The sequence below is a fragment of the Varanus komodoensis genome, unplaced genomic scaffold (assembly GCF_004798865.1).
Source record: "Varanus komodoensis strain SLA01 unplaced genomic scaffold, ASM479886v1 scaffold3, whole genome shotgun sequence".
In the NCBI taxonomy this organism is placed as follows: Eukaryota; Metazoa; Chordata; class Lepidosauria; order Squamata; family Varanidae; genus Varanus; species Varanus komodoensis.
The window spans coordinates 34,874,376-34,895,318 of record NW_025335761.1 but is presented as its reverse complement, the minus strand read 5'-3'; the positions used below and the strand labels follow the sequence as shown (position 1 = coordinate 34,895,318).

Here is a 20,943-nt window from a genome sequence, read left to right as displayed (position 1 = left end):
TATAGATGGGGAAGAAATGGAGGTAGTGACAGATTTTATTTTCCTGGGCTCCAAGATCACCGCAGACAGGGACTGCAGCCAAGAAATTAAAAGATGCTTGCTCCTTGGGAGAAAAGCTATGGCAAATCTAGACAGCATACTAAAAAGCAGAGACACCCTGCCAACAAAAGTGCGTATAGTCCAGGCTATGGTTTTCCCAGTTGCAATGTATGGCTGTGAAAGCTGGACCATAAGGAAGGCTGAGCGCCAAAGGATTGAGGCCTTTGAATTGTGGTGCTGGAGGAGACTGCTGCTAGTCCCTTGGACCACAAGGCGATCAAACCAGTCAGTCCTAGAGGAGATCAGCCCTGACTGCTCTTTAGAAGGCCAGATACTGAAGATGAAACTCAATTACTTTGGCCACCTAATGAAAAGGAAGGACTCCCTGGAGAAGAGCCTAATGCTGGGAACAATAGATTGCAAAAGAAGGGACGGCAGAGGATGAGGTGGCTAGATGGAGTCACTGAAGCAGTTCGTGTGAGCTTGCGTGGACTCTGGGGGATGGTGGAGAACAGGAAGGCCTGGAGGAATGTTGTCCATGGGGTCGCGATGGGTCGGACACGACTTCACGACTAACAACAACAAGGCATGCCATCTTTACTGGTCTTCTGACTGCAATGCAATCCTGTATTGCATCGTGTAAATTTTGCTCATTTTGTAAATTGCACAGTTCAGCACTAGCACCAGAAACCAATAAAGGAGTCAAACAAGTTTGTTAATTAGGATGCAATCCTAAGCATGTTTAGACAGACAAAAGTCTGACTTTCAACATGGCTGTCTGGAGAGTAATGGCAGCTTTTTTTCTGTTTACACATGCATAGAATTGTGCCCTTAAAGTCTTGAAATTTCATTAATGCCATTGTGTTCAATAGAGCTTGCTTCCAACATATTGTTTTTCAGATAGCAAACTAAATATCTGTCCATGTTTGTTTGAAAAAAGTGAAGATGAAATCAATGGTAGTCTTGTTAGTATATAAATGGTTATTCTTTAGTGCTCTGGAAAAAATCAAAGTCCTAAGTCATTGGCTAAAACAATCACACAGGAAGTCTATATATTGAACTCAGGAGGTCTGAGCTGTATTAATGTTACAGCAGTTTGAGAAAGAATCATGGAACAAAACAGCAAACGGTCCAGGAAGGACAAAGGGGATATTAAGAAAATGGAAAGGCAGAAGATGAAAAGAAGTACTCATTTTGTACTGTATAATTAACCTATGAGTTTGCAGTTACAAGATTGCATTGAGGCCAGTAGCTTAGCAGGGTTCAGGCAAGGTTCAGGCATATGGATAATGACAATACTGCAGTGGGAAAAATAACTACAGAAGATGGTTTGGTTTGTATTTTACCTAAAGCTGTCCAGTGCCAGGGAAAATAACCACTGCTCATTTTAGCTGAATGCTTTGCAATTTCCTGTCTAACGTACATAGGCATCTGCTTCTGTATTTTAGGAAAGCAATTAAGATTGTGATAGTTATTATAGGGAATAACTTCTCCTTGATCAGAGGATCACAAGCTATGAGATGGGAGGCAGTCAAGCATCTCCTTGAGTTTACTTAAGTACCAAAGTAAGCTCAAAATTGCCTTGTTAGAAAAAGGCTTTTCTGTGGAATGGAACAAGGACAAAGGGTTCAGAACACAGATGAAGAATAGCCAAATTCAAATGAAGCATGTTTAGTATGAAATGCCTGTTAGTGTATGCTCAGCCATGTAAGAGCATGCCCTCAACTTAGTAGAAAGAGTAGTAAGTACTTAAGCAATGTATCATAAGGACAAAGTAGGAAGGGTTAAGATAGTGATTGAGACCTACTCCACAGTGGTGTTTTGTCTTGGCTTTTTTCCTCTGACTTTCTTGGTCACAGCAGTAAATTTTCTCTGGCCTGGACCGAAAAGGTCCAAAGCAACAGGGATTTTGTGTTTCATACCTTAACACAGAAACAAAGCAAGTCAGAAGGGGCCTCCTGGACCATCTAGTCTGACCCCTGGCTCCAGCCAGCTCCACTCATTTAATCTCCAACAGGTGGTTGTCCAATCTTTCCTTGAACACCCTCACTGATGGGGCCTCAACCACCTTCCTTGGAAGCCCATTCCATATCCTAGGGATCCTAACTGTCAGGAAATACTTCCTGGCATCCAACCTGAATCCTGGTTCCTTGAGCTTTGCCTCAGTGGAACACATCTTGCCCTCCACTGCAGGGAAGAACAGCTCACGGCCCTGCTCCACATGATATCCCCTCACATACCTAAAAGTCACTCATAGATCCCCTTGGAATCTCCTCCAGGCTGAAAAGACCCAGTTCCCTCAATCTGTCCTCATATGTCAACCCTTGCCACCAAGCTACCATTCTTGTCACCCTGTCCTGACACCTTAGAGCATGGGTCCTCAAACTACTGCCTATGGGCCGGATCCAGCCCGCCATGCTGATTTATTGATCTCCGAGCAAGTCCAGAAGCTGGCACAGGCGTACTCAACGCACTTGGGGGAGATGGCCGCAATCGCAGGCGTGCTCGTGCAGGGAAGACGAGCATGCCGGGGGGGGGGCGGTGGAGATGGTTGCGGTCGCGCCCATCTCCCCTCCAAGCACGCCCACAATCGCACCCATCTCCCCCCACAAGCTTGTGCGCAATTGTGCCCATCTCCCCCGAGCACGCCCATGCTCGCTATGGGACATATTCAAGGGACATTGTAGCTATGTCCCTTGAATATGGACGTGCTCTTCCCCACCTCATCTTGGGCTTCTGCTGCAGCCCAAGTGAGTGGAGCAAACATTTTTTAATTTTTAATTATTTTTTAAAATTTTAATTTTAATTAACTTTTATTTTATTTTTAATTAATTTTTAATGTGCAGTGTGCATAGGAATTCGTTCATATTTTTTTTCAAACCAAAAGTCTGAGGGACAGTGAACTGGCCCCCTCTTTAAAAAGTTTAAGGACCCCTGCCTTAGTGTTCTGGAATCTGTTTCCATTCAAAGAACAAATTTTCTCCTAAAAGTTTCTACTCCCTTACTCAGCATATCACTTGGAACTCTAAAACTCTTGTGTGTTCCTCCTTGCCTTTCTTATGTATTTAAAGTATCTTAGAGTATCTTACTTCTCAGCCAGAAAAGGTTGCCAAAGCAGCTTACTTACTCAATAGGACAATCCTTCAGTAATGAGATAAGTAGTCCCATGCTCTGCATTCTTTGAGTCTTCTATGAAGGCGCTTACTGCTTTATGTACCAAATACATGTTTGTTTGTTTGTTTGTTTGTTTGCTTGTACACGTATTTATAGGCCGCCAAAACTGCCGAGGCCTTCCTAGGTGGCTTACAATACATTACATCTACTTGTTGTAGATGCTTTCTCCTGTTCCACCACTTTGATACTACAGCTCAGAGTTCTTGCAATTCCATTATCAGCTTGCTGTCTGTGAGTATTCAGGTTTCCCTTTGGGAGTGTATTGCTTACCCTGAGTTTGCAAGCTTCTCAATCTGTAGTTGCCTCCTGCTTTTATGGTTTCTATGGTGAAATGGGGAATTACTGTGTTACAATTCAGCAAATTATATTGATGGTTGGTTTTAACTTCATTCATTGAAGGGGGAAGGATTTGGATGTCTTAATGCTGGTGTTATTTTAAGTAGCACAGGATGTGAAATGCTGTTGCAGTTACTAAATGAGAAAATAACCATGTAATTTACTCATTGTGCCCTGAAGGTCAGTACAAAGGGTGTGATAAAGCAGACAGTTACTCTGGTAATCCTGAGGAAATAGGATAACAGAAGAAAATTCCTCCAGTGGTGACAGTGATCTGGCAATGCCAGTGTTGGACCTCTCAGTTCTACAGGGCGAGGTGTCAAAGCGTAAAAGTTCTCTCTATTCTTCCTATCATTGATCTGATGCACTTTCTGTCTAATACCTTTTGCCCATTCGTTATCTTTCCCACACAGCTATTCCCTTGCTCTCTGGCATTGGATGAGAGCCCCATCTTCTGCCTCAAATAACTGTGCCTCTGTGCCAAGGATAAGAGTGCAGTGGGTAGCATCCTCTTCTGGTGAGACCCAGAAGGATCCGAATGAGGGACTGATCTTCCTCAGTGAGAACTGTGTGAAGGTATGGTTGCTTGGAAGTCAAGAAACGAATGCACCATTTGTAATGCCTCCTGAACTGCAGTATATTTTGCTGTTTGGTGTGGCCCATGCAACTGTCATATAGGCATGTCTATAATAAATGTACAGCTCCTTCATCCAAATGGTACATACTATCTTACTAGCTATCCCAACTCCTAGCCTATACCAGAGTGGCATGAGTAGATACTAATGCTGGCTCACTTGCATATAACAAACTGAGATCTAGGTTTTTGGTGGAATACTCAGTCCAGTCTAGCAAAAAGATGAAAAGGTGTGCTTATTTTTAGTGTCTGTGAAAGAATGTGCCACCAGGCGCATAGGTGCAGTTTGCCTCTCTACTCTCTGCTTCGTGCTGCCCTGAAACCTCTGAGGGCACTTGCTAAGTGACTGTAGAATTTCAAGTGGTTGCCTAATATTTGTATATGAAACTTTTCAATTCTATTTTAACAGAGGCTGGTTGAGATTACAGAAGGATCTGAGTTTCTCAGGCTGCAGGTGGAAGGGGGTGGCTGTTCTGGCTTCCAGTACAAATTTTCCTTGGATACAGTTGTCAATTCTGATGACAGGTAAGGCCAGAGATTACTGAATGTATCTCTGGGTGGAGACAATTGTAGACTTGCCATCTGTGTATGAAGGGGGAAGGTGAGAGGAAAGCAGAATCAATATGTTACTGAATGTTCTGTAGCAATATCACATCCTTTATGTGATTGGTATGTATGTTCCCAGCTTCATTGCAACATCAGATCTTTCATAATATATTTATTTCCAAAATGCATTTTTTGCTTTATTCCCCTGCCTTGAAACTAAGGTGACTAGCAAGCTAAGTATCATGTAAAATATATTACACAATAGTTAAACTGACAAGAGATAATTAAATCTATTAAAAAGAAGAAACTAAAGGTTATTGAAACAAGATCTTTACCTCCTTCCTGAAAAGCTGGTCAGACTATGGCAGGCTTTGCTTGAAATGGTGGTAAGCTTATAGCTTGAACTCCCAAGAAAGCCCATGTTATAGGCATCATCTTCTCAGTTAAACAGAAACTGGAGAAAGGCCTCACCTGCTCATCTTAAAGAACACAATAGCTTATAAAGGAGCAGACAAGACAGCCTTTTCCAACCCAGTGTCCTGTAGAGGTTTGGAACTGCCAACTCTCACCATCCACAGCTACAGTCTGTGCTAGCTCAGGCTAATGGGAGTTGAAGTATGGAATACCTGGAGGGCACCAGGCCGCGCAAGACTGTTCTAAGGTGACCCAGACTGCAGCATCTACATTGGCCCCTAGACTCGGCAGAGTTGCTAAGGATCAGCTCCCCCCGAAGACTTGTCTGTGTGTGGCCTGGAGGCAGGGGAAGGTATGTCTTGGAGGGATATCTCTGCTATCCTTCCTAGTCATTCTGCAAGTGCTCTAATATGCTGTCTATGTTTCTTTCTCCAGGGTTTTTGAACAAGGTGGAGCCAGAGTGGTTGTGGACTTGGACAGCCTAAACTTTGTAAAAGGGGCAATGGTGGACTTCAACCAAGAGCTAATCCGCAGCTCTTTCCAAGTGGTGAACAATCCACAGGCAGAGCAAGGTTGTTCCTGTGGATCATCGTTCTCGGTTAAACTCTGATCAAGCTTCTCCAAGTGACCTCTGGTGACTGCTGGCTGACAGATCCCTTTTTGGTTGCATGTTCCTCGCTTGTTGTTCCTCTTCCTGCAGCAGCTGATATAGTCAGTTTTGTGGCACACTGCAGGCAAACCTCTGAACTGAGACAAGAATGGTATTCTCAGGACTAGCTGGGATAGATCCTCCTCCCCAAATCCCTTTCAGCTTCCTGGTGGGAGTCTGGTGACTCCCAACACAGCCTGTCAAAGTGGGAGATGTATATGTGTTTGTGATTTAATGTATTTATTTAGTTTTTCAGTGTTGAGTTTCAATTACATTTGATTATCATGTATCTTAGGAGTCCTTTACATGTGTTCATTTCTAGCCTGAGGAATGCATGGGTGCTTGAGAGCCCATAGGCATATATCCGAATGCAGGTAGGATGAACCTGCAAAAAAGGTGAAATGAGAAAGGAGTGGTGCATCTGGGGGATTAGCCTGATGCTTAGAGGATGGGAATAAGCAATTTTCTAACTGAGGTGACTCTTTTTTGTGAAAAGATTTAGTTGTGGGATGTTGACAGTGCTGGGTGGGGAGAACACCTCATCACTTAGGTTTTAGGACTTAGAATTTACTTTCCATTTTGCTTTCTTTGATCAGTAACTAAGAGGAAGTTTAAACGATCCCCATCTCATGGCTCCATTAGGGCAACAGCATTCAACTGTTTCCTTGAAAAGGAGGGGAAAGTTTATAATTAAGCATCTTCTATAAGAATAATAGAAGATAATGGTTTGCCATAGCACCAAGACTGTAAAACCAAGAGATCTGAAGCTTGATGTGTGTACTAAGGGCTGCTTATCTCTGGGTTAGTTTGTTTTCAAAACACATTAAGGGTGCATATAGAGACAGAAAAAAATGTCCTACAGCTCACAGAAGACTAGATTGATTTTACGTTCCTTGTATTGGAAACCTACAGCATCACTTCAGTCACTTTGGTAACCATTGCATAGCTTTCCAGTCAAGTTTAAAGCCCAGGAGAGTAGTCTGAGTGACAAGCTTGTATGCCCACCCAACCCATGCTGTGGAGCACCCCCTCCCCATGGAATGGAATGGACAGATCCCTTGCACAGGAAGCTGTAGGGATGCACCATGGCAAGGGTCATTTCTAGGCACCTAGGCATGCTGGTGGCTGTGTCTTCTCAGATGGGGCAGACACCATGTGTTCAACTCTTGCTAAAGGCTTTGTCCATTCCAGTCCACACAAAAGCCAAGGTGTTTGCTATTGCTAAATAATGCCTTGACTTTTACTCTCCTTCGCAATCAACTGGGCATTGAAAGCTTTATTTCTGGAATAGAGCTTGAGTAACCCCTCCTGCATGTGCTGGAGTATTTTCTTGACCTCAAAGGGATGCCTGTGTACAGTTAATTCATCTGTGAAGGGTGTACATGTATGAGTGGCCTTTGTAATAATGGTGCCAACATGTACACCTTATTTTTTATAGTGACCTCAATATTACTCAACTTGGGTCTACCTCTCTTCCCTTTGGAGTCAGAAACATCTGAGCCTTCCTGTTGTTGGCTTTAACTTGTTATTTTTAACAAAGGCATACTGTATGCTTCTGCACAAGACCAAACTGCATAAATAAAGTCATTTGTTTAATAGGTATCAGGAAATGAAGTGACTTGCCAGAGAAGTGTTCTAGAAAGGTGAAGCATATCAAAAAGGAATCTTGAATTCTATTTCTAATCTTTGAGTTTATGCTGCCTTGGGGCCAGTATGGTAAAAGTGATACATTGATGCTAGTATTACTAATGAACCTCAGATGCTCTGAATGTGGTATTCGCTTGATTTGCATGTAATGAAAAGTCACTGAAATTTCAGAATTTCTCTGTTGAAAATTTGAGCTGTGGCAGGGTCGCACTGTAGTTATACTCACATTTGGTGAGGGTTGGATGGGTGGCATCTTAACCTCTCCCACTCTCACTAGGGTCATGTGTAACTACAAGTTTTGCTGCACCCCCACCACATCTCATATATTCATATTAGCAGCTGCCAACACAACAAGAAGCAGTGTGGGTGAAACTTACCCAGTGTGGCTTCTTTTAAGGGCAAACTGGGCCATTGTGTGAGTTCACATTTTCCTAGAACTTTTATCTAGGGTGGCAGTAAGAGCCATATCTGGACAAACCTCTGCCTTAGTCTTTGCCATGAGGTTGTATGAATATGTGAACCAGGAGGTGAGAGCATCTTGACAGTGTTGTTCATTTTCATAATGCTGCCTTGCATAAATGCTGCCACTGAATCGAGGGTGAGTTACAATTTGTGAGTCCCACACATATGTAACAGGCTAGCATTGCTGTGGCTTGCCTTTTCGAGTATAAATCATTTTAATATAAAGAATAGTGCCCAGATTGTTGTTATTTAAAGCACTGGATATACAGGTTCAGCACATCTGATCCCATCCTGCTGTTTCTCTTACGCATGATTGGCCGGAGCGGAACTAAACCATGCATCTTGCATGGTTCAATTTGCTTGGAGCAGGTTGTGTCCAGGGAATAGCCTCCTGCATTTCAGGTTCTGGTTCTGGTTTCTGGTTCTGTGGTTCAATATTAAACTAGGAATATGGGAGTCCGGCACATGGAAGTATCCTAAGTGCACCTGCATGCAGACAATGAGAGTCAAGATGGTTAATGGTGGTTCCTATATTAATAAAAGTTGTGCACAAACTTCTTCAGGTCCACAGTGATGGGCTAGGAGGAGGTTTCTGTTAAAGGAAGAGATCCCCCAACCTTTACACAACAGCCTTTCTTCCACAAGCAACCCTAATTATGGGATGCACTTGCCACATATCCTCATGCACCAGTGGAACAGCATACAGATGCTAGCCTGGCAGGTGGGAGAACTTTGTCTGATCCTTGTGTTCACCCAAGGAGTAAACAGGGATGATGACTGAGCTGTCCCAGCTGTTGACTTCCTGCAGGAGAGCCTTCCAGCAGTGCAGGATGGGCTACTTTTTCCAGAAGTGGCCAGAGCATTTGGGTCCATGCCTTTGGATCCACGGCTACTTCCCACAAACACTGTTTTTGGGGGTGATGGGAGGTTTCACTACCAAATCTGTTCTGAAGGGAGAGGGGCGAAATTTGGGTTCCTAGAAGGTGTATTTAACTTATATGCAGAGCATGTCATGAGAAAGGCGGGGCTAGATGAATCACCAGTTGGAATTAAGATCGCTGAGAGAAATAACAACAACCTCAAATATGCAGATGATACCACTCTAATGGCAGAAAATGAAGAGGAACTAAAGAGCCTCTTGATGCGGGTGAAGGAGGAGAGGGCAAAAGATGGCTTGAAACTCAACATTAAGAAAACTAAGATCATGGCATCTGGTCCTCTCACTTCCTGGCAAATAGAGGGGGAAGAAATGGAGGTAGTGACAGATTTTATTTTCCTGGGCTCCAAGATCACTGCAGACAGGGACTGCAGCCAAGAAATTAAAAGACGCTTGCTCCTGGGGAGTTAAGCTATGGCAAATCTAGACAGCATACTAAAAAGCAGAGACATCACCTTGCCAACAAAAGTGCGTATAGTCAAGGCTATGGTTTTCCCAGTTGCAATGTATGGCTGTGAAAGCTGGGCCATAAGGAAGGCTGAGCGCCAAAGAACTGATGCCTTTGAATTGTGGTGCTGGCGGAGACTCCTGCGAGTCCCTTGGACAGCAAGGCAATCAAACTGGTCAGTCCTAGAGGAGATCAACACTAACTGCTCTTTAGAAGGCCAGATCCTGAAGATGAAACTCAAATACTTTGGCCACCTAATGAGAAAGAAGGACTCCCTGGAGAAGAGTCTAATGCTGGGAACAATAGATGGCAAAAGAAGAAGGGGATGGCAGAGGATGAGGTGGCTAGATGGAGTCACTGAGGCAGTTGGTGTGAGCTTGCATGGACTCTGGGGGATAGTGGAGGACAGGAAGGCCTGGAGGAATGTTGTCCATGGGGTCGCGATGGGTCGGACATGACTTCGCAACTAACAAGAAGAAGAAGAAGGTGTATTGGAAGCCTTTTTTGCTGTGGAAAGGATCTGGTGGGAAATGGACTTTGAAAACATTTTCAAAGTCCAAATTTCAGTTCAAATCTTCCCTTTCCTTGCAGAGAACCTTCCATTGTAAAGGGGGACTCAGCAGAGGAATCACTGAAGACAGCTTAAAAACACTATGAAACTTTGACAAAATATGTTTATAACCTCATTATGCTTATGATGAATTAAGCTCCCCAAAATACACCTATGATGACCTGTCCTTCTACACAGTCCTTTTCGAACAGGTCATTTATTTCTCTATGTTCCTTTTTTCTGTTACCTTTACAGCTTTAAGTAAGCAGATGCTCTTGAGCAAAGCCCATTTGGCAAAGCCTCTGGCACATCTGCCCAAGTGATTTAATGAAGAGAATGTGTTAAGTTTCCACAATCTGGGGAAGCCATAAATTAGAATATGAACCCAAGCTCCATTTACATAATGTCACCTCTAGCTCTTTCTACAGAAATGGGAATTATGCCCGTGCTTTCCCTTGCTCTTCAGTGCTCAGTAGTGACTTGATAAGAGAGAGAGTCACAGCTGCACCATTGTCCCCTAGAATTACAGCATTGGTTCACTAGAGGGCATCCTTACTCTTTGGGATGGAAATGGCTCAAGAAATTGCTTATAGATTTATGCTGGCTTGGCTGTGCTACAACTGGCTCTGAGCCTGAAAAGTAGTGCAGAAGTCTTGGTTTGTTTAGAACAATCTCTTATTCAGGTGTCTGTTAGGCAATTGGCTCAGCAAAATCGAACAGCCTAGTCTGCTGATTGCTGCTTAAAAGGGTCATGTTGGTTGCTCAGTATAGGATGGGGAATACAAAGCTGGTGTTGTCAAGGTCCTGAGATGGAGGGATGCAATGGAGTGGTTTGGGGGAAGTTATTGGAGCTGTTGCCAAAGAAGCAGAAATGGAAGAAAATAGGAATCTGATTGCAAATTATTTCAAATCCCCCAAGCTAACTGCATTGGAGTTTTGTTTCTGCTCTAATGCATTCATACCCTTTAAACATGTGAGAAGGAAGGCATAAAGTAGACAGTGTGATGTTTACATCATGTTAAACCTTTTTGGGCAAACTGGTTGGAGCTAAACAGATCAGCTTAAAGGTCTTAATCTTGCTAAGGAAGCTTTAGGCATTTCGGCTTTTCAAGTAGGATGTGGTGAGGACTGCAAAAGCTAGGAAACCACCAAGTAGTTGGCAAACTGGGAAAAGAGGTGGGTCTGGAAGGAGGCATGACCATCTCGGGAACCCAGCTAGCAGAACCTGGCCACTAGGCAGGCTGATTTGACCTGTGCCTGAAGTGCAGCAAGCTTAGTTTGTATTGGGAACATTCAGATTGTCTAAGCATTTTTGGGCAGTTGTTTGTGTTCCTTCCCATGCAAGAAGTCAACTATTGTGGCAACTCAGTCATCCTACCTGCCTGATAGTTGGGTATCTGACATACCTAAGCAACTTTCACTTCGTACCTGACATTTTACCTATATGGGCCTTCATTTGAGCAAACCTATATTCCTGTGTGTACAATTGCATGTGGACCTATTTTACCAACGCTATATGCTTGGGGAATGTGCTGCTGACTACAGTCGTGTAGTCCTGTCTCTGATCTTCACCCCTTTATAAGGAAGGCATCGTGGGGTGTGCCTGGGTAATGAATTTTCAAGCTGTGGTGGTTGAATTACTTTGTTTGACGCTGAACTCATTTTAAGGTTGGCTTAAATACACACTGATGCCTGTTGAGTGTGGCCCATTAATTTCAAGGTATCTCCTAACCCTCCAGCATCTGTTTTGTCTAACGAAACCATGGACTGATACTGCTTCTGCATCTGAAATCAGAATGGAAATAATGAAAATGTTTGATGGATTTTGCTTGGTTTTATGATACCAGAAATCTTTGCACTCACAGGCTGCAATCCTCTGGGCTGCCCCCTTGATGACTGTAAGCCCCCCAAATTGGAGGCTTGTGCTCATTCAGTGCAAGGTGGGAGGAGCAGCAGAGGAAATCTTTGCTTCTCGCCCTCTCACCCTGCATTGCTTACTAGATGGGCTTTGGGGCATTTCTAGCAATGGTGTTTCAGAGAGGAAGGGAGGAGCTGGCCTTTCCACTCTCCTCACTCCCTACCAGAATGCTCACTTTAGTATTGTTATGAACTCTCTTTCCTTTCTGTCGGAAGAGAAAAATATTCCAGGCTTGCAGAGAGTTCTTTTTAAAACTTTATTGCAATGAAGGGAACAGAAAAGAATGGTTTCCTTCCCATTTTTCTGTTCACCTGAGCACATGTTCACACACCCCTTTTGAACCCTGCTCCCGGCAGCTTGTTCCCTCTTCCTTTCCCCTAATTGGCTAATAGGGTACTGAGAATTTATACTCTTTCCGCCCGCCTACTCCACGCTGCCCCAACACCGGCCCTTCTTCCCAATCCAGCCCTGCCCCTGGTGGGCTACAATAGGCTCATTTTGTTCTGCCCAGCTTGTCAATAAACAATCAGGAAGTATTTGGCCCTCCTGCCTCCTGCCTGTTTCCCCATACCTTGTGCTATCTGATTTTAGCCCCTCCCCTCCTTTGGGCTAAGTAATTTTCTTTGTTACCCTTTTAAATCTCTTTACTCTCTTGTTTCAAATATCCTTTCACACCTATCAGTATTAATAATATTGATAATAATTTTAATTGCTATACCTCACATCAGCAGAAGCTCTCTGAGCAGTTAAAAATACAGCATATTAAAATATATTAAAAACCAACAGACAAAAAACAAAATATAAAACCAAATTTAAAATGGATTAATGTATATACACATACAAATAGTAACTTGAAGAAAATCTAACAGGACCCAGTAAACTAATTATACTAGTAACTCTAAGCCTTGTAAGTATCAAAGATTAGGTGAAAAGCATCACATTAATGTAGTTTCTACTATAAAAACCAGAATGTTCCCCTTCTCCAAGGTCAAGTTTCCAACTTTGGAGGCCAGTTGGCATGGTATTTTTCAACACTGGCTGGGAAGGGGAGGCGGCAGATCTCTGATACTCAGCTCCAAGGTCAGAGCAGTGTTTCAAGCCCGAGCACTGGAATCCAAACTAGTATATGGCCCCTCAGATGCTGTTTAGAGTCATGGGATGGCTCCCTCCATGTGTAAATAACCATTCTCTGAAACTAAAATGCAAGCTAGTTTATTAACCTTGTGTGCCTTTCTGCATCTTCTTCAAACATATACAATGCTTGCTTTTAATCAGAAAAGGAAATACTTGGTTTGAACCAGTCTTCTTCAACCTGGTGTTCCCCAGATGTCCTGAACTTCATAGAATAGTAGAGTTGGAAGAGGCCAAGAAGGGTGATGGGTCCCACACTCCAAGTAAATCCATCCCTCACAGATGGCTGACCAGTTGCATCTTGAATGTCTCTAGTGTAGGAGAGTCCACAAGCTCCCTAGGTAATTGGTTCCATTGTTGTACTGCTCTAACAGGAAGTTCTTCCTGATGTTCAGCCAGAACCTGGCTTCCTGTAACTTGAGCCCATTATTCCATGTCCTGCACTCTGGGATGATTGAGGAAAGAGCCTCTCCTTCCTCTTTGTGACGGGCTCTCAAGTACTTGTCTCCCTTCAGTCTTCTTGAGGTTAAACATGCCCAGTTCTTTCAATCTCTCATCACAGGGCTTTATTTCCAGTTCTCAGTTCATCCTTGTTCTATCCCCATTAGTCTCTTGATAACATAGTTGGTGGTCAGAAATGCTGAGAGTTGGAAACTGCATCATGAAATTCTAGTTCTTATATGAGGTCTTTGAAACTGGATACATGTACTTTTGCTTGGGTTTCAAGTGAAGTAATATGTTTGAGTTGTAAACAATTTAAATTGATTAATGCAAGAGTTCATGATGAAATTCTGCTGGAGAATGTTGTGCAAATATTTATACATTATTCTTCAAAGAAAACAACAGGAGCATCTTGTAACATTCAGTTAAAATGTCTTTTATTGTGATTTTGTTTTGTACTAAAGCTAAACATAGGTTATAATGTATATATTGCAAGAATTAGTACAAAATTGGTACCAGTCATAAGGTAATAAGTGGGTTCACAGAACCCATACACAAAGATACAACATGGGTTCAGTGTAGATTTTTGATGAAACATGATTTATGTTGTCTGAACTTAGCCACAATAACAAGCCATGGTTGGTTAATCATAATCATTAATAGCCCGTAAAGAGAATCCATGATTTGTAGTTGGGTTGTGAACTGTGGGTTGCTTGTGGTTAGCAAACCCTGATCTGTTATCATTCCTAGGTTCAGACAACACAACAACCCACGGTTCAGCAACAACCCAGTCCTTGTGTGTGGGTTATCCTGTTGTCTGAATTCAGTCAACAAGTTTCCAGTCTTATTCCAGCATGTTCAATAGGGAAGATTCTTTTTGAGAAAACATACTGAACAGAAAGCTATTTGATGGACACGTTCAGTATGTTCAGGCCCTCCTGCTGAGTTTGGAGTCTCAGATGAAACTGAGGCTTCCTTCAGTCTCTCTACACACATACATACATTCTCTCTTTTTCATGTTATTGTTAAGAATGTCAAAATTGGGCAAGACCTTCCATTCCCAAGAAGTGGCTTGAAAACTCCAGTTGTTTGTGCCTCCTGGAAAAGCAGTTCCTTCATATCAGCTCCTTTGAGCCCCTCTAAAGTCTCCTATGCTGAAGGAATAAGAGGGACTCTTTGTGGCGATTGGGACTATGTGGGTACAATCATTTTCTAAAACCCACATTTTTAGTTCTGATGGTCAACAGAGTATTTGATTCAGTCCAAGAATTTCTAACAGTAGAAGACCGTGTTTATTCAAATAGGGCCTACCTAATTTGAATTGCTTTAAAATTGGGTCTTATATAGCCCTCCCCATGCCTTTGGCTGGTTTATTTTTAATGATGAGTATTCTGGGTTTCAGCCTCTGTAGCCTATCAGCATTTTGACTCATGTCCCTGTTTGGCTAATCAGGTCTCATTTACCTTTGACATCCTTTACAGGAACAGAATGGGCCATTACAGTTGCCTTGGAAACACTGAGATTAAATGCATATTGCCATGGCAACCTGCCATGATCTTCAGTTTCTATCTGTGGGACTCATTTCTTCAATAAGGGGTTTGAGGGTGAGCGATAGGGGGGTCTTTTGCGAAGCTGTCTTTTGGGCATGGAGCAAACACAAATGGGTTACAGTTTCTGCTTCAGGGTCCATGGCTGCAAAACTACCAGGTGATCTTCAGCTGATTACACACTTGCCTAAAAAACTGTTGTTTGGATTGACCTCATTAGCAACATTTTATGACTCAGATCTTGTCACTACCACCTCCTCCTCAGTGGATACCTTGAATTAAAAGTCTCTACATCAGTAGTTGAGAATGCTCCAAAGACCTCAGTGTAGCAATACTAGGCTTCAGTGATAGGAAAAGGAAGAAATGAAGAAACTAAATTTCAAGGCAGTCTATTAAGAAATGCAGCAGTGCATAGAGACAGGAAGGGGAATCAGCCTGATCGCTCTCATGATCAATGTTATACTACAATCTTGATCATAAATAAGACACATACAGAAAATGAGCTGAGATGTTCATAAATGATGGCAAACTGGTGTTTGACATAAACAGGAGGACATTCTGTTTACAGAAAGAAAGGATTAAAGTACATTCTATTCCATTTTAAGGGGTTTTAAGTCCTTAGCAATGCTGACTTTGGCTCATAACTCTGAAGGCTGAACAAATAAACCATTTTTAAAAAGCAATCTTATGATTTTAAGCTGATTGGTATTTTTGTTGAATATGGGAATTGACAGTTCCAGTGCACTGATTCTTCTTAGCTCATAGAGACACCGGATTGTAAAGCCATTGCATACTTGGTCTCTTCCCCAGTATTTGAATTCATTAACTCATTAAAAAGAACTTATATAGTAGATTATTAATGTACCATGCATGTGGTACCAAGTACCGCAAATGAGAGCTATCCAAAAACGCACGGAGTTGTTCAGATTCAAAAGATACACAACTTTTGGATGATACTCTGTAATGAAATACTGCTTTAAAAGTGACATCTTTGGGGGGGTTTACAAACAATGCACTAATGACCATTTAGAGCAGCCCCACTCTGCTGAGAAAGAAGGAAGCCTGTAAGAAATCTTTGACCTAATACTCCATCTGGGAGTTTCCATGGATGAATCTGGGGAAAGTAATAGGGCATTTGAGTAATAAGGGCATAGTAAAGTCAGCTATCTTGCCCTGTGTCTATGACCTACCTAATATAGCAACATTGACCCTGGAAACTATGAGTTTTGTGAAGTGTGGTAATACAGTTAGAAACATTAAATCCAGATCTTAGGTTTATGCACAAAAGCAAATGGAAGCTGTTTTCACTCACTGAGTACAAAGCCATGAAGAAGGTCTTCAGGGAGATGGTGCCAGCTGGAGGATTTTATTATGGGATGTGAATTTTAGAAGCATACAGGATGAAGTGGCATCTGGATGATACTTATTATAAGCTTGACACACCAGTTAAATTCTCCCAGATACAAGGTATGTGCCTTTGGCAGTGGTCAGTTGTGACACACACTTAGAGATTTTGCTTTGTGTTGATTAAGTATGTAAAATAGTAACTGGCTGTGTGCCTAGGCTACAATTTATGCAACATGGGTGGATTTACTAAGATCTTGAAATTAGTAAATAAAGGGTGCTGTCTTAGGCATTTCTGGACATTAAAATGACATAACACTGAAAAATTTTGCAAGAAAAAGGAGAATCTTACACCATGTTAAACTGGGTAGCATCTTGAAGAGTGCAATTGCCCTCATATCATGCTTGTGGATTTCCCAGTGGCACTGGGTTGGCCACTGATGTGGTTTGCACAATAGCAGGGTGTTTAATAAGACATGATGGACTTGTTAAGTGCCTTGTGTCTACTGGTTTCATGCCAGGAGGACAAGCATAATTAACCACAGCAGCATAGCTTGTTGTATTATGTGAACTTGCCATGAACTGTTTGTTGCTGAGCCACCCAGAATTCACGGGCAGCCATTTCCCCAGGGACCAGGGCTTTTTTTGTCATAGAATGCACCGGAACAGCGTTCCGGCACCTTTTTGTGATGGATTTTTCCAAGTGATTGTGAATTCCCCTGTTGGGCATAGCAGGTCGGAGGCAAAAATCATTAACATAGTGCCTGCGAGCTGCTTGTGTGTCTGCACTGATTGTGAGGGCACTGCTCGGCTTGGGACGCTGCTTGGCTTGGGATGCTGCTCGGCTTGGGATAGGTCATGTGGTCCCACGCTGAGTGCTTACTGCCAGCGGCGACCATTATGTTTATGTGTGTGTAGAGTGACTGGCTATGTGCAAAAGGTAAATAAATTCTTTATTTCAATAAAAAGTTGGTGAATTGAAAATCTTTTTTAGTGTAAAAGTGTGACCCCAAGACGTGAGTTCCGGCACTTTTTTTTTTTTTTTACAAAAAAAGCACTGCCAGGGACTATCATGAAAACAGACTGTGTGAACAGAATGGTGTATTAGAACAGCCTTTGGCCTGATCCAGCAGGGCTCTTTTCTTCAGTCAGATAGGAAGGACATCAGATGTGCTGATAGACAATTCTCCTGAGTGAGATTAATGATGAATGGGGCAATAGTGTCCTGACACCCCTTTGAATTGGTTTATGGTGCCATGCATGAGAAAGTGGACTCTCCTTTCTCTTCCCACACATCACACGTGAGAATTCCAAGCAAAAACTAAGATTTTGGAGCTTTGGGACAAGAACTTCTAGTTCATAATAGGACAAGAGTGCTGCAAAAGCATCTGTTCTTCTGTAGTATGGACAAAATCAGCAAGTCTGCTTTCAGAACGTTTTTGACCTGTTCCAGAATGCTTTTTGAGCTTTCTTGGACCTTACACTGAAATAAGCTGATCTGACCCTATTTGTGTTTTCATGCAGGTTACAGGTATTCTCAGCCATGGAGCAGAGCGTATGAGGCAGCATAATGTTGAATTCCATTCTTCAAATGTTTTCCTTTATTGCCCCCGATGTTTATGGAAACATTGAACTTTGGTGTCTAGGAAAGTCTGAGGCTGTTTTCATCACCCTCCCTTTTTCTCCACCTCTTAAAAAAAAATCAAAACTACTAGCTTAATGCCCATTGCATAGGTTTTACAATGAAAATGACAAGAACGCTAATAATACTTAGAAGGAGAGAGGTTTTTGGAGAGAAAACTCTGCAGCCCAGCCGTCTTTGGTGACAAAAGGAGAAATAACAGAGATATTCCCCATTGTGAGCAGAACTTTATCTCCCGGCAGCGCTCGAGCTTGTGTTGGGAGCGGGGAAGCAAGAGGCCTGCATGGCAGATTCCTCAGCCTGTTAACAACGTTCTTCTTGCAGTCCCAGCCATCCTACATTCCCAGATAACAGGCAGAGGCCAAAAATAGGATTGACACAGTGAAAGAAATTTCTTAATCCTTTCCAAGCCAAACAGAAATGTTTGAGTGAAAAGCCAATTCATGGGGCAAAGAAGAATTACACGGGAGAAAATTGGGTTCACAAATCAAAGAAAGCTTCTTCACTGAGGGGAAAAGACAAGAACTCTGCCATGTTAATGGGGAGAAGGCAGAAGTCTATTAGCAATGGCATCCTGGCTAGAGAGACTTTGGTGGAGCTGAAGGTGGATGGAGTAGAAAATGAACGACCATGCAAAACAACTCGAGTTTCACCAAGGAACCCCAGAGCCCCCATTCCCCGCTTTTTCCTGTTGAGGAGGTTTCCTCATCTGCTTGCAGTCCCCAAGTCTTCCCTTTCCCTTCCAATTTGACCTTTGCAGTTCCTGGTCCATGGCAATTATGCGTATTCTGCATTTGTGGCTTGGTGTATTTGTCAAGATTAAAACCAACTATCTGCTATAAATCTTCAGTTTGCACAGTTTTATCAAGGAGCACAATTCACTTTGATCAAATTTCCTGATTTGAGGAAGGACTCTACTGTGCACAGCAGCGCAAGGGGAGGGGCGCAACCTTTCTGTTTTGTAACAGGCATGTTGCATTGCCTTTCATAAGATACAGAAACTATTCCTGAAAAATGCTCACAGAGCAAGCTCGTGACATCATGTAAAACAGGTTGAATATAAATAGATTTCACGTGGGATATATGACCAACATAATTTATGTCTGTGTCCTATTAAAGAGCAGTGGAGCTAGGCCCGGAGGATCAGCCAAGAAATGGCATTAACATTGCTAAACCTGCATCTGATCATCCCCTGAGCTCCCTCCCCTTGGCGAAAGTGACTTCCTCTCCCATTACTTTCCCCACTGACCCACCCTTCTGCTTTCTCTCTTTGCTTTGGTTCATAAATCTTTCAGCAACAGAGCATGGTGAACACAAGACAGCTTGGAGTGGAGAGTTACACAAGCCTGCCATTTATCTTCCTTGTGTATTAAATGTGCTAATTCTTGGCCACTGAGGCATATGTGGGTAAAGCGCAACTTAAAATTTCATGAGAAAAGAAAACTATGGAAGATCTTAGAGCTTTCACAATGCTAGCATAAGTCATGACTTGATGTTGACTCACACAGATCGTTGTCTTGAGCAGTCTCTTTGGAATGGAGCACTTCTCAACTAAAACCATGGAAGAACTTGGCTGTCTCATTGGAACTTGTTCTGCTCTGTGTTGCAGCTGGAAAATAGAAACATAAAAACAGAGCAAGTCAGATGGGGCTCCTGGGCCATCTAGTCTGACCCCCAGCTCCAGCCGGCTCCGCTCACGACATGCCCACATGTGAATGTCTAGCCTATCTTTGAACACCCTCACCGATGTGTGGAAGCCCACCTCCTGTGGAAGCCCATCCCATACCCTCGGGGTCCTAACTGTCAGGAAGTACTCCCTGGCATCCAAATTGAACCTTGGTTCCCTGAGCTTTGCTCTGTTGGAGCGCGTCCTGCCTTCCTCTGCAGGGGAGAACAGGTCTCTACCCACCTCTGTGTGACATCCCCTCACATACCTGTATGTTGCCAACAGTTCCCCTCTGAGTCTCCTATTCTCCAGGCTAAAGAGACCCAGTTCCCTCAGTCTCGCCTCATACGGCATCCCCTGCAAACCGGCCACCAACCTTGTGGCCCTACGCTGCACTGACTCTAACCTGGCTATATCCTTCCTGTAATGAGGGGCCCAAAACTGAACACAATACTCCAGTTGTAGGTGCACCAGAGTCATATAGAGTGGTAGTAATACCACTGTGCCCAGTAATTTGAAAGAACGGGCTCTCTGTGTGTCCTACTTTACAGGGGACTGGCCTCTGCTTGAAGACCTTCTGTATCCGAACAATGATCCTGTCTGTATTTCTCAAAGATAATAATAAAAAGGGAAAGCAGACAGGGCCTTGAAGTTGCCTCTCAGGCCGTAGCACCTCGCCAGCAGACTGACATACACACCCCAGTTTTTCCCCTCTATGCTGACATACATTTCTATATAAGTTTATATCTAAATGTGCCTCTCTGCATACAAATCAACACATGCACTGTTTGTGCCAATCCTTCTCTTTTTGGACAGTACCTCCACAAGGCCTGCCCCTCCCATAGCCTTCTTCTTGGGCCTGCCCAATCTCTGGAGAGCTGTGCAGGCCCCAGTCTCAATTGATGAAGTCTTTCAGAGAACCTTCCCTCTCTTTGGTTGGTTCCAGGAGGCTCCTCAGAGCCAGGCAGAGGGCAATGCTGGGGAGTCCTGTGGGGCCATTCTTATGCAGCTACAGGTGCTGCAGCAGGAGAGCAGCTGGGGAGGTTCTCTGGACCAGTAGTTTTCAACCTTTCCACAGTTGAGGATTGGCAAAAACAAGAAATTCACCTCGGGGACCACCAAGGAAGAAACAAAAAGCACCACACACACAATACGATATTCTGTGTATTAGTTTCCAAACACAATACCAAAAAAATGAAAATTCTCCAAAACAACCAGGAACTGAGCAACAAAAAATGCCAACAAAAGAACAAAATACTGAAATTGGCGCGGTGTGGCTCCCAGCTGGCTCCCACCAAGCCATCTCTCCCCTTCCTGCCCCCCCAGCAGCACCAGCAACATCCCCCCCTCAACATGATGCCAACTGAGGAAGAGGTGGTGGAGCACAGCCAGCCTCTGTGCCAGCCTGCAGCAAGCAG

General features: G+C 43.2%; 1 protein-coding gene across 3 annotated transcripts in view; it reads left to right on the top strand.

Moving 5' to 3' along the window:
• The window catches only part of ISCA2 (iron-sulfur cluster assembly 2), a 23,050-nt gene extending 3,489 nt beyond the window's left edge, over positions 1-19,561 (top strand). Inside the window, exons 1-5 of one of the 3 annotated variants that reach the window (XM_044436761.1) lie at positions 2,911-3,444; positions 3,963-4,125; positions 4,593-4,708; positions 5,579-5,715; positions 17,742-19,561. In XM_044436761.1, the coding sequence (XP_044292696.1) occupies positions 3,988-4,125; positions 4,593-4,708; positions 5,579-5,715; positions 17,742-17,788 (438 nt within the window). In that variant the 5' untranslated portion in view covers positions 2,911-3,444; positions 3,963-3,987 and the 3' untranslated portion in view covers positions 17,789-19,561. Of the gene's footprint in view, positions 1-2,910; positions 3,445-3,962; positions 4,126-4,592; positions 4,709-5,578; positions 6,082-17,741 lie in introns of those variants that run through there. The other 2 variants (XM_044436759.1, XM_044436760.1) reach the window with 2 other exon arrangements.
• The last annotated feature ends 1,382 nt before the right edge of the window (positions 19,562-20,943 follow it).